At 36.1% G+C, this 12840-nt stretch overlaps 1 protein-coding gene across 1 annotated transcript in view; it reads right to left on the bottom strand.

Moving 5' to 3' along the window:
- The window catches only part of LOC123559597 (amyloid-beta precursor-like protein), a 75046-nt gene that overhangs the window by 50757 nt on the left and 11449 nt on the right, over positions 1–12840 (bottom strand). Inside the window, exon 4 of the mRNA XM_053516831.1 lies at positions 5698–5910. Within this exon, the coding sequence (XP_053372806.1) occupies positions 5698–5910 (213 nt within the window). The remainder of the gene's footprint in view (positions 1–5697; positions 5911–12840) is intronic.

Here is a 12840-nt window from a genome sequence, read left to right as displayed (position 1 = left end):
CATCTACTTCATAAACCCAAACATGCTATCAAGTTTGAAGGTTCTGGGTCAATGGTTTTCAAGATATTCAGCAGAAACGGTTTCCAAGGTCCAGGCCCCTGTGACCTTGACCTTTTGACTTACAGATCTCAAAAACCATAAGGGTCACCTACTTCATAACCCAGTCATGCTATTAAGCTCGAAGGTCATGAGTTGAGTGGTGCTATAATTACTGAGCAAAAAACGTTTTCAAGGTTCAGGCCCTGTGACCTTGACCTTTGACCTACTGAACATGCAAAATGTAGGGGCCATCGACATGTTGTTTTTGCCCTGTCCATCCGTCCGTACATCAAACTTCATTTCTGATCAATAACTAGAGATCCATTTGACCTTCAAACTTCATAGGGTGGCAGGGTTTATTAAGTAGATGACCCCTATTGTTTTTGGGGCTGCTCCATCAAAGGTCAAGGTCACAGGAGCCTGAACACGGAAAACCATTTCCCATTAAATAACTTGAGAACCACTTGACCCAGAATACTGAAACTTCATAGGATGATTGATCATGCAGAGTAGATGACCCCACTGGGGGACACATCATTAGTGATCTCGTCTCTGATCTCATGAAAACCAGTTTTTAACTCAATCTAGATTTCAGGAAGGCATAGTCTTAAGAATATCAAACAGAAAATGTGGCGTCTAGAGTGTTTATAAAGTTTTTCTATGACCCAGTGACCCAAATATTTACCTTGGATACCAAGTTTTGAATTTGACCTAGATTTCATTGAGGCAAACATTTTGACGAAGTTTTATGTATATGAAGTTGAAAATGTGGCCTCTCAAGTGTTAACAAGATTTTCTTCTTAATTCACCAAGTGACCTAGTTTCTGACCCAAGAAGAACCTCTTATTAAGTGTAATACTCTAAGCTTCATTAAGATGGGCTCTAGACTGTAAACAGTCCAAGTGCTGACTCCACATGACCTATATCTACACAAGACCTGTATCACTCACCTGACCTAGTTCTTACCATAACCTAGAATCTAATTTGGTGTACATTTCATAGAGACAAATATTTTCCCTATGTTTAATGTAAATCAGGTAGATTATTAACCTATTCAAAGATCTGACCAAGTGACATAGCTTATGACCTCCAGTATCTCACTTTTGAACCTGACCTAGATTCTATAGACAAACATTCTGACAAATATTTATTGTGATCAAGTTGAAAAAGTGGCCTCTACAGTTTAAACAACATTTTTCTATGACTTTTCCTTATCATCTAGTTCAGTTACAACTTTATCATAGATTTTAAACATACAAACATTATTACCAACTCTCCTGAAGACTAGGTAAAAAACGTGGAGTTTTGAGTGTTTCTATGATTTGATCTAGTGACCTAGTTTTTGACCTAGATGACCTAATTTTGAACAAGACTTAGATTTCATAGAGACAATCATTCTGACAAAGATCAAACCAAACTAGAGCTGTCACAAGTGATAAAGTATATACCCCCACAATACGGCCTTGTCACAGAAGTAATCCAATGTAAAAGTCAAACTTGTCCTATATTTGATAATGTTACACCTGTGTATCAATAAATGATTTAAATCTTGTTAACCCTGCAAAAAAAGTTCTACTGGTCTGGGTCAATGTAACCTTGACCTTTGACCTACTCACCTCAAAATCAAAAGGGGTCGTCTGCTGGTCATGACCAACCTCGCTACCAACTTTCTTATCCTAAGCCGAAGCATTCTCAAGTTATCATCTGGACACCCCTTTAACTGTTCCAGGTCCTTGTGACCTTGACCTTTGACCTACTGTCCTCAAAAGTCGAACCTGACCTGTATTTTATAATGTTACACCTGTGTACCAAAATTTATGATCCTAGGCCCAAGCATTCTCAAGTAATCATCCAGAAACCGTTTAACTGTTCCGGGTTATGGCCTTGACCTCTGACCTCAAAGTCGAAGTTGACCTGTATTTTATGATGTTACACCTGTGTACCAAAATTTATGATCATAGGCCCAAGCGTTCTACATTTATCATCTGGAAACTGTTCAAATGTTCCGGGTCAATGTGACCTTGACCATTGACCTACTGACCTCAAAGTCGAATCTGACCTGTATTTTATGATGTTATACCTGTGTACCAAATATTATTTAAATTTGTCAAGCATTTCATGAGTTATTGTCTGGAAACAATGAGAACCAACGGACCGACCAACAGACTGACAAGCTCACTCCTATATACACCTCCCCCACAACTTCTCTACAGTGTTGACAAGGTCTTTCCATGATTTCACCTAGCGACATAGTAACTAAAGTAACCCCGTTTTTAATTTAATCGTGATTTCATGGAGCAGTCAGTCTGGGACTCCCAACACAGGCCACCTAAATTACAGGGTGAGTGCTCTACCGGCTAAGCTAACCAGTTGCATGACACATATTCTCCCCTAATGTGACCAAGTCCGTACCGTGACATACACCCCCATAAATTGGAAATTCATCTTCAAATTCAAGAGGTACATATAACTTAAAGCATCGTAAGACTGATCAAGCAAGCATGCCACAGTCCCAAGTTGTGTGTCAATGTCACAGGGTCTGACTGCACATTTTTCTCACCCAGTGACATTTGGTGTCCAATGTGGAGCAGTGACTGAATGTACTCAGAAATCATGTTCACCTTATTCTTTGTCCCATTAGAAATTTTAGGACAAATTTCATATAGCAGAGAGTATGTCATGGTATTGGACTTGAATATTAAAATGGGGTGAGAATGTATAGGTAGCAAGGAAGCTTAAGTTTGTACAGCATCGCAACCCCATGTTCTAGTTCTGGTCTGGCTGCATATTTTTCTAACACTGTAACACAAACATTCTGACAAAGTTCTTAGAAGATCAAACTGAAAATGTGGCCTCTTTTTTGACCTCAAGTAACCCACTTTTTAACTTGTCCGAAAGTTCATAGAGACAAACAATCTAACAAAGTTTCAAAAAGATGAGATATAGAATGTGACCTTTTAAGTGGTAACAAGGTTTTCCTATTTAATGACCTAGTTTCTGATCCCAGATGACCCATTAAAGAACTCGTCCAAGGGAAACGTTCGGACAAAGTTTCATAAAGACTGAGCTAAAATTGTGACCTCTAGAGTGTTAACAGTCAAACTGTTGATGATATACATTGCACAACAATGGACACAGGTTGATCACAACAGCTCACCCTCAGCACTTTATAAACTTGCCATAGCATAACACAATTGGTCTGTACATTTATTAGCTCAAAATTTATCCAAATGGAAGCAATTTGTCCCAATCGAAAGCAGTTAAAAACATGAGGTCTGCTGGCAGCAAGCATCAAAGAGCACCTCGGGCTTAATGACATCCCTGTTTAGTGACATGTGCTGATTAAGGACCAATTAACAAGGTTTGTTATTTTTTTTACTTTTTCTGTCCCTTTCTTGGATGGATATTTTATTTTTTTTATCCTATAAATCCACCTGAAAAGATAACAAGAGCTGTCCGTAAGACAGCATGCTCGACTTTTCTCAGTGCTTGACTCGAATTAGAGCTTTGCCAATAAAAAAAATTCCAAGTCAGGGTTCATACAACCAGACTGACAAAAAATTCAAGGGGTTTTCAAGGACTTTTATTACGTTTTCAAGGATAAGCAAAAAATTGAATAAGCACTTATTACACACGAAATGACTGGCTTACAATTGGTGAACACTTCGTACATCCAAAATTACTATCACGTGATATACAGGTCTAGGAAAGTGGAATATTTACAGATTATCTGTAAATTTACAGATAATCTATAAATTTACAGAATTTTCAATCTGTAAATTTACAGATTGTGTGTATGAAAACTGATGAAATTACATTTATACTCAAAACCACAGCTTGGAATTAATTGGTTTATTTACAGCATGCATAAATTAAGGTCATTTGTGAGTTTCAGCCATTTTTGTTGACTTTGAGTTTTTGGCATTTTAAGAAAAATCAAAGTCAACAGATATGACTGAAAGTTACAATTGACCTTTATTTATACATACCATAAGTAAATCAACTAATTTCAAGCTGCGATTTTGTGTCTAAATATAATTTTAGCAGTTTTCAAACACTTGATCTGTAAATTTACAGATTGAAAAATCTGTAAATTTATAGATTATCTGTAAATTTACAGATAATGTGTAAATACTCCACTTTCCTAGACCTGATATAAGTTTTTCTATAAAGTTCCAATTTGCAAATGATCAACACTTTATCACACACAAAATAACTGGCAAACAATTGATCAACACTTCTTACATCAACAGCGACTTATCATGTCATATAAGATCAAGTTTTAGGTGCCTCTGGCTGCTGGGGGCGAAGGTGGAATAGTAAACACATCAAGAGTGGCCGTGGGTGACTCTCGATCAGGTACATTTTTCTTGTGCTTCTCAGACTTGACGTGCGATTTCAGCGCCGATTAACCCATTGAACTAATGCCAATAACTTTGTTACAATATTTGCACATGGCTTTCCGTTTGTTTTCGAGCTCGAGCAGCCATGGATAGGATACAAGCCACTTTTTGTTGAAAATACACGACATTTTCTTCGATATCGGTAACGGAAATGGTGTCCGTAATTTTTACACGTCGTAATTTTCCTAGTCCCGGTCTGTTTAAAACCCGTATCGTACGGTACACATAGGTTACGTAGACATAAAACATGGCGATGCGTACATATAACAAAGCGTCTTTTACGATCTTTTTTTATTAAGCTGACCAAAATTTCTGAAGAAGGAAATTCAAGGACTTTTATCATAAAATCAAGCACTTTTCAAGCAGTTTTCAAGGCAAGAAACGAATTCAAGGAGTTTTAAGGAGGTTTTTGCAAATTCAAGCACTTTTCATCTAGCAGCTTGAAATTCAAGGAGTTTTCAAGTCTGTGCGAACCCTGCAAGTTAAAAAGGGACATAATTCTGTCAAAATTCAAATCAGAGTTATGGGAATTGTGTCTCCTGGTGTAGACTTTGATAGAAAATAACTACTTTGAGTTTCAAGTCAAAAGCTTTAATAGTAACAGAGATATTTGACTTTATCAAAAAAATTTTTTTTCTAATTCTAAGTTAAAAAGGGGCATAATTCTGTCAAAATTCAAATCAGAGTTATGGGAATTGTGTCTCATGGTGTAGACTTTGATAGTAAATAACTATTTAGAGTTTCAAGTCAAAAGCTTTAATAGTAACAGAGATATTTGACTTTATCAAAACTTTTATAAAAAATTCTAAGTTAAAAAGGGGCATAATTCTGCCAAAATTCAAATTTTATGGGGATTGTTTCTCCTGGTGTAGACTTTGATGGTAAATAAGTATTTTAAGTTTCAAGTCAAAAGCTTTGAAAGTAACAGAGATATTTGACTTTATCAAAAATTTTAACAAAAAATTCTAAGTTAAAAAGGGGCATAATTCTGTCAAAATTCAAATCAGAGTTATGGGGATTGTTTCTCCTGGTGTAGACTTTGATAGTAAATATCTATTTTAAGTTTCAAGTCAATAGCTTTGATAGTAACAGAGATATCTGACTTTTATCAAAAACTTTAACCAATGGTGACGCCGCGCCGGGGCAAGTGCAATAGCTCTACATTTTCTTTGAAAAGTCGAGCTAAAAATCAGGTAAAAATCAGTCTAAAATGAAGAAAGAGGGAAATTTCTCATGCCCTAGACATGACATTTACCTTTAGGACAACAAACATATTCAACTCCTCTAAATGTATCTGTGCCACAAACAACCAGCATCCCTGAGCTTTCAAGAACCATGTCCCGTGACCCACACTCGTCTCTAGCTGTCTTCTTCCAAACTGATGGTCGCTCACATTTGTTTGAGTCGTGTTCATGATCAAATATACAGTGCTGAGGTACGAGAAGTGCTTCACTTTCAAAATCGCCAACTGAAATTAATTGCATAGATGACCTTACACAACTGTCTTTAAACAAGAGCACCGCCTTGCGGGTGCTGACGCTCATCTGATTTTTTTTTGTATAATAGAAAAATTGTCCTACCCATGATTTTCTAAGTCCAAAAAGGGCCATAATTCTTGCAAAAAGCATGATGGGGAACAACTGCTGCAAGTTTCAAAGCAATAGCTTGAATAGTTTAGGAGAAAAGCTGACCTAAACATAAAACTTAACCAATAAATCTGATATTTTCTAAGTCCAAAAGGGGCCATAAGTCTTGCAAAAAGCAGGACAGAGTTCTGTTTCTTGCTGTACATGGTCAGCTTATGATGGTGAACAAGTGTTGCAAGTTTTTTAAAGCAATAGCTTTGATATTTTATGAGAAAAGCTGGCTTAAACATATTACTCAACCAAGAAAACTGATTTTCTAAGTCCAAAAGGGGCAATAATTCTTGAAAAAAGCAGGATGGAGTTATGTTTCTTGATGTACAGGGTCAGCTTATGATGGTGAACAAGTGTTGCAAGTTTCAAAGCAATAGCTTTGATAGTTTAAGAGAAAAAGTTGACCTAAACATAAAACTTAACCAATAAATCTGATATTTTCTAAGTCCAAAAGGGGCCATAAATCTTGCAAAAAGCAGGATGGAGTTATGTTTCTTGCTGTACAGGGTCAGCTTATGATGGTGAACAAGTGTTGCAAATTTTAAAGCAATAGCTTTGATAGTTTATGAGAAAAGCTGACCTAAATAACTGATTTTCTAAGTCCAAAAGGGGCAATAATTCTTGCAAAAAGCAGGATGGAGTTATGTTTCTTGATGTACAGGGTCAGCTTATGATGGTGAACAAGTGTTGCAAGTTTCAAAGCAATAGCTTTGATAGTTTAGGAGAAAAGCTGACCTAAACATAAAACTTAACCAAGAAATCTGATATTTTCTAAGTACAAAAGGGGCCATAAATCTTGCAAAAAGCAGGATGGAGTTATATTTCTTGCTGTACAGGGTCAGCTTATGATGGTGAACAAGTGTTCCAAGTTTCAAAGCAATAGCTTTGATAGTTTAGGAGAAAAGCTGACCTAAACATAAAACTTAACCAGGCAATGCCGACGCCGACGCCGATCAAGTGATGACAATAACACATAGTCACATAGTTCATTGTTACTAAATGGTCTCAAAATAGCTTTTACATTCGCACTTATTAAATAGTACGTACATTTGTACGCCGATAATCAATATTGTATTGATGATCAGGATCGTAAAGCATTACTTCCAGAACTTTGCAAGTAAATTGGCTATTTCGTAACAAATAGTTTTGTCATAATGTGCAGGCGTATTGCTCATTTTTTCCACACATGATAATCATTATTACCTTCGAATGTAATAAGGAGCCTGAGATGTCTTAACTCGTATTCAAGGTCTCTCAGGATGAAATATATCTATCCAATTCTTTAACACATGACTGCAATTTTTCTTGCATATCGTATACAATTATGCGTTTCTAGCAGATCTTTTTTGTTGCATACCGTATTTTATATATAATAATAGAAATTCGAAGCAAATAGAAATACTTTATTTGCAGTACTCTTTCTTATGGTAGAGTATGTATGCCCAGCACGGGAATTTAAAGTCCGTAAACTGAAGTTATGACGTTTCAGTGAAGCACAATAACAAAGTTTCACTTTAGTTTTATCCTTTGTAGTGTAACGGTATAATCCTTCCGTAAAATAACGTATTTTGGACCGAGAAATATACTAGTTTTAAAAAGGACAGAGAGAAGGTCTCAAGGTACCTGATATTGTCTTAGTTCACATATACAATACCATATATAATCAATGCATGAAGTGCTAGTTGTCATTACCAGCACGAGAATACCAGATGGGTTTTGCAGGCATGGGTAAAACCAACGAAAACGCCAGTCCGGTGTGCAAGAAATATTTTTTCCTTATTACATACCTAAAAATATTTTCCTTTTTGTTTCAATGGACCGTGATCTTGCAATATTTTTCATTATTACATACCTAAAATAATTTTTCATTTGGTTTCCTAAAGTCGCGTAATATCACCGCTTCAGAACAAGTGCATATATCCACATACAAAGTTAATAACCTGTACATATTGACGTTCCAATTTCATATCTGGTGCGTGTCGTCAATTGTGACATCAGTTTCATGGATGTCATCACGTTTTTAAGTTCTTTAACTAGGATATTTTCAGTTCCACTCAGGCTAAAGAACAAAATTTATATTGTTGCTATAATGAATAATACACGTGTAGTAATTATAAACAAGAGCTGTCTCCATAGGATGACACAGGCCCCCGATGGCACTTTGAATGAATAGTTATGGCCGACGTTAGAGTTTAAGACCTTTGACCTACTGAGCTGGGTCTTGCGCGCGACACGTCGTCTTACTGTGCCACACATTCATGCGTAGTTATTTTAAAATCCATGCATGAATGACAAAGATATGGACCGGACACGCCCATCAATGCACTATCATGATCAAAGGCCTGAATGGCCTGAGTCGGCTAATGATTGATGTACTGACAGTATAGTCTACCAGTTTCAGTTTGTTTTTAGTTTTTTTCTTAAAATTTCATAACACAGCTCGATATTTCCCCAAAATATTATATCCGGATACGATTACACTTTTCTCCAGTTTGAACAATATATTTTACAAATTGTGATGATACGAAGACATTTAGCAGCAACTGGCAGTATCTGACATTGAAGCTTACGGTTAAATTACCTCTTATTTAAATCTTTTCATAAAAAAGTTGTTTCGTTTCGTGAAAGCAGCCAAACATAGACGATCTACTTTCGATTTCAAAAACTACAAGAAAATACAATTTAATGTTTCGCCGATTTGTTTATTTCTCGAAAAATAAGAATTAAAATCATTTTTAATATCAGTAGTAACTAAACAAACCAGTAAGAGCTTCTTCTTCCGATAATTTATCCGTTTACTGACTGCAAAATTCAACCCACGCAAAGTTTATAGAAATCATACGATGCGTGTTTACGTTCAATGTGGGTGAATTAAGGCTGATTGGCTATGTTACCTAACGCATCCAGACGATTCAGATTTTGTTTTTAAAAAAGCATTGTGTGCGTTTCTGTAATTTTATATACGTTTTTATACGCTTAGAAATTATTAGACATGCGTATTTGCATTATTTCTATACGTAATTTACGCTAATACGCATCTTATCTGGAGCCATGTGGAACTATTTTTTGTCTTTCGCTGGATGTTACCCAAGCTTTGTAAGCCTGCGCAATTCTTAAAATGCACATTTATGCTTAATGAGTTACATTCGAGTATTGCACAATTACAAGTCAAAAATATGACAGGTTACATCGTATATTGGTCATAGCAAAGGGAATTGACACAACTTAACTTCATTCATGCAGTGAACTGTTTGAAGTTTGAGAAATCTAATGGAACTACATCCCTTCACTGTGTTATTTGGTCCATTTAGAGAAACGTTGGATAGCAAGGACTCGTCAAAAGGCTTTCAGCCTTTAGCCGACTCAAAAAATGACCTTTAACGTCTAAGTGTGACCTTGACCTTTGAGCTACGGACCTGGGTCATGCGCGCGACACGTCGTCTTACTGTGGTACACATTCATGCCAAGTTATTTGAAAATCCATCCATCGATGACAAAGATATGGACAGGACACGCCCATCAATGCACTATCCTTTAACGTCTAAGTGTGACCTTGACCTTTGAGCTACGGACCTGGGTCTTGCATGCGACACGTCGTCTTACTGTGGTACACATTCATGCCAAGTTATTTGAAAATCCATCCATCGATGACAAAGATATGGACCGGACACGCCCATCAATGCACTATTCTTTAACGTCTAAGTGTGACCTTGACCTTTGAGCTACGGACCTGGGTCTTGCGCGCGACACGTTGTCTTACTGTGGTACACATTCATGCCAAGTTATTTGAAAATCCATCCATCGATGACAAAGATATGGACCGGACACAAAAATTGCGGACAGACCGACAGACTGACAGACCGACGGTTCAAAAACTATATGCCTCCTTTCGGGGGCATAAAAACTACACACTTGGAACAAAATCTGATTTTTCAGTCACAGACTTGCTGGTATGTTTAACTCGAATATATCGAATATAAGTTATGTGTTAAGTCACAAGACTTCGATGAGTGTCAGTAACGCTTGCCTGTGTTGCGTTTAGAGTTAGTAACATCATCGGTTAGAGTGAGAAACATTATATCAAATAAATATTGCGTGTTTATGATAAAGCAGTTGCAGAAATATATTTCTAAAATTAAAACTGGCATTGCCTTAATTGATCATTGACTGTCTGTAAGTATTGCTTTTAAAAAAGTGTAGTATATTGTTTTATTTTGGAAAATAGCAAAATGCTTCCATTTTCTTAATTACAGACGCCTGTTTTTAAAATCTAAAAGTTTTAATCAATCTATGCGAATACTTTTGGAATCTGAATTCATGTTCATGTAAAGACACAAGTAAATATAATCAAAGTAATTAATATATATGAAAATTATATAAGCCGAGTCATATTGAGCGATACCGTAACAAGAAGTCGTTGAGAGATGTCACATGATATTGTTTAGACATGACTTGTATTGGAACGTAGTTCTCACAGAGTGCATATTATGTACCAAGGACCGTGCAATGGAAGATGCATCGATAGGTTACATTTGTCACCTATACAATTCCCTGCACTGGGCCCAATACCTGGCAATCTAAACTGAGTATACCTTTCCTTCACCCCTGGTTACTGAAGTTGATTTCAGAAAGCATCAGTTACATTCATGCATTAAATATTTACAAAGCACAAGGTTTTCAAACTATTTCACTGAGAAAACAATGATGTTTTGGCAGATTTGCCAATTCCACTGTTATATTGCAGACATGCCAATAATAACTTGTATTGATCCAAGACAGAAAATATCGTTTTTTTTTACAAACCATAAATGTTTTATTCATCATGAAGAATAGGTTGCCAGTAAATTGGGAGACTAAAAGCATTTAGAACTAATTCAAACAGTAATGAAAATTGTAGCCATTCAGATATAGTAATAACCACTTGTAATAAAACAGAAAGATGAATAGAAAATATCAATTATAATACTTTCAGCTTAGTAAATTTAACAGTGGCTTAGAATATGATGACACAAGCATACTGCAGCTTTCATATCTGACATTATTTATGTTACAAAACAAAATGTCTTGCTATTTCAAGGGGACTCTGACACCAACTAATAAGATAATAATCAGGGCTCCGGAAACTTGCCGGTTTGTCTGTTTTGGACCGATTTTTGACTTTTCAGACCAATTCGTGAACTGAAAAAATGTAAAAAATCGGTCCCGTAAAAATGGAGAAAAAGTATAAATTTTGGTCTGAAATCTCAATACACGATCACCTGCCAAGCAGGAAATTGTTGGTCGCACCCTCAGATAATCAATAAACCTGTCAAACAGTCCGATTTTCACCTTGGTAATCGGTCCGTAATTAGCATGTGACACAACAGTGCTCGCATGGCACACCCTTTAATGTTTGCAGGCAGCAGACTGCAATGTATTAAACATTTTTGACTGGTTTCCAAATGCTTCTGACTGGATCCAAATGCTTTTGATGGGGACCCACTTTTTATTTAGATCATTAGCCCACGGATTGTTTTTTTTTCAAAAGGCTATGTTTGTAGACTGGTAAAAAGAAACAAATGGTCATTGCATTTAATGAGACATCACACGGGAAACTGATATAAGTAATTTTAATAATTACTTAATTTGTAAAAATTACATGATTTATTTGGCAGTCTAGTTGAAACAAGTACAGAAAATCGTCATTGCAACCAGACTGTACAAAAAATTGGACTGATAAACCCGAATGTTTATCAAACATGTCAAATCGGTCTTTAAAAAAATGTTTCAAAATGAAATTTTGTTTACATCAGAAGAGAACATATAACTTTATAAAACGTAGTTGCTTACTGAAGTACAACGCCAGTGAAATTATAATTGCGGCCAACCCACTTGACCTTTTGGTACTATACACAGAAAATTCGATCACAGCATTTACATAATGTACACATTTGGTCTGCGGCAGAGTATTCTAAAAATACCGAGGATGTTTGGCAGAGACAGTGTTGAGTAAATCACTTTGACGCATTGTATTTTATAAAATTCCGTCAAATAATGAGGAAACATCACAAAGTATCTGCCATGTATACGATACCGAAGTCACGTGCGTTGGCTTTTAGACTAGTTAGGTACACGGTACCAAGAAAACAATGCCTTGGCAATTTTATCCTTGCAAGTATTTTCTCGGAAAAACATCGATATTTAAACAAAGTAATGATCACATATAACACTGAATAACTGTTTTCATTGTATGGTAACTCGCTGTGACAGGTAAATCCTTTTTAATGCATGACATACTTATTTCTTTACTCTATCACGTTTTACAAATATGATATTGGTAGTAAAGTGGGTGGGGCAGCACCGAGGTCATGATTTTCGTTTCGGACCAATTGAGTTCTCAAAATTTCTGAAGCCCTGATAATAATCATCCTGGAATGCGCTGCAACAAAATTATTGTCATGTACTGCACTTTACAAATATGTTGGAGAAGTTAAAACAAGCAAGCAATGCTCTTAAACTGGATGCCATTGACAGTGTGTCAGGGTTTCAGTTTAAGATTGTGAGTTTCCATTACCTTTAATGAACAGATTCAATCAAACAGAGTCTGTTATTATTTTGCTTGGTTGCACTCTATGCTTCCAAAGGATCTACTTCTACTTTTTATTAACTACCATACCAACAATCTTTAAGTGCAGTGTGGTGGCCGTAATGTGTTGTTGTATTTTCTGGTCCTTTGATATCATGGAGTCCATTCAATACAATGTAATTAGAATAACGCTTAA

This window comes from Mercenaria mercenaria, chromosome 10 (assembly GCF_021730395.1).
Source record: "Mercenaria mercenaria strain notata chromosome 10, MADL_Memer_1, whole genome shotgun sequence".
Lineage (NCBI taxonomy): Eukaryota > Metazoa > Mollusca > Bivalvia > Venerida > Veneridae > Mercenaria > Mercenaria mercenaria.
The sequence above is the reverse complement of the archived record's forward strand: the minus strand, read 5'-3'. Positions and strand labels throughout refer to the sequence as shown.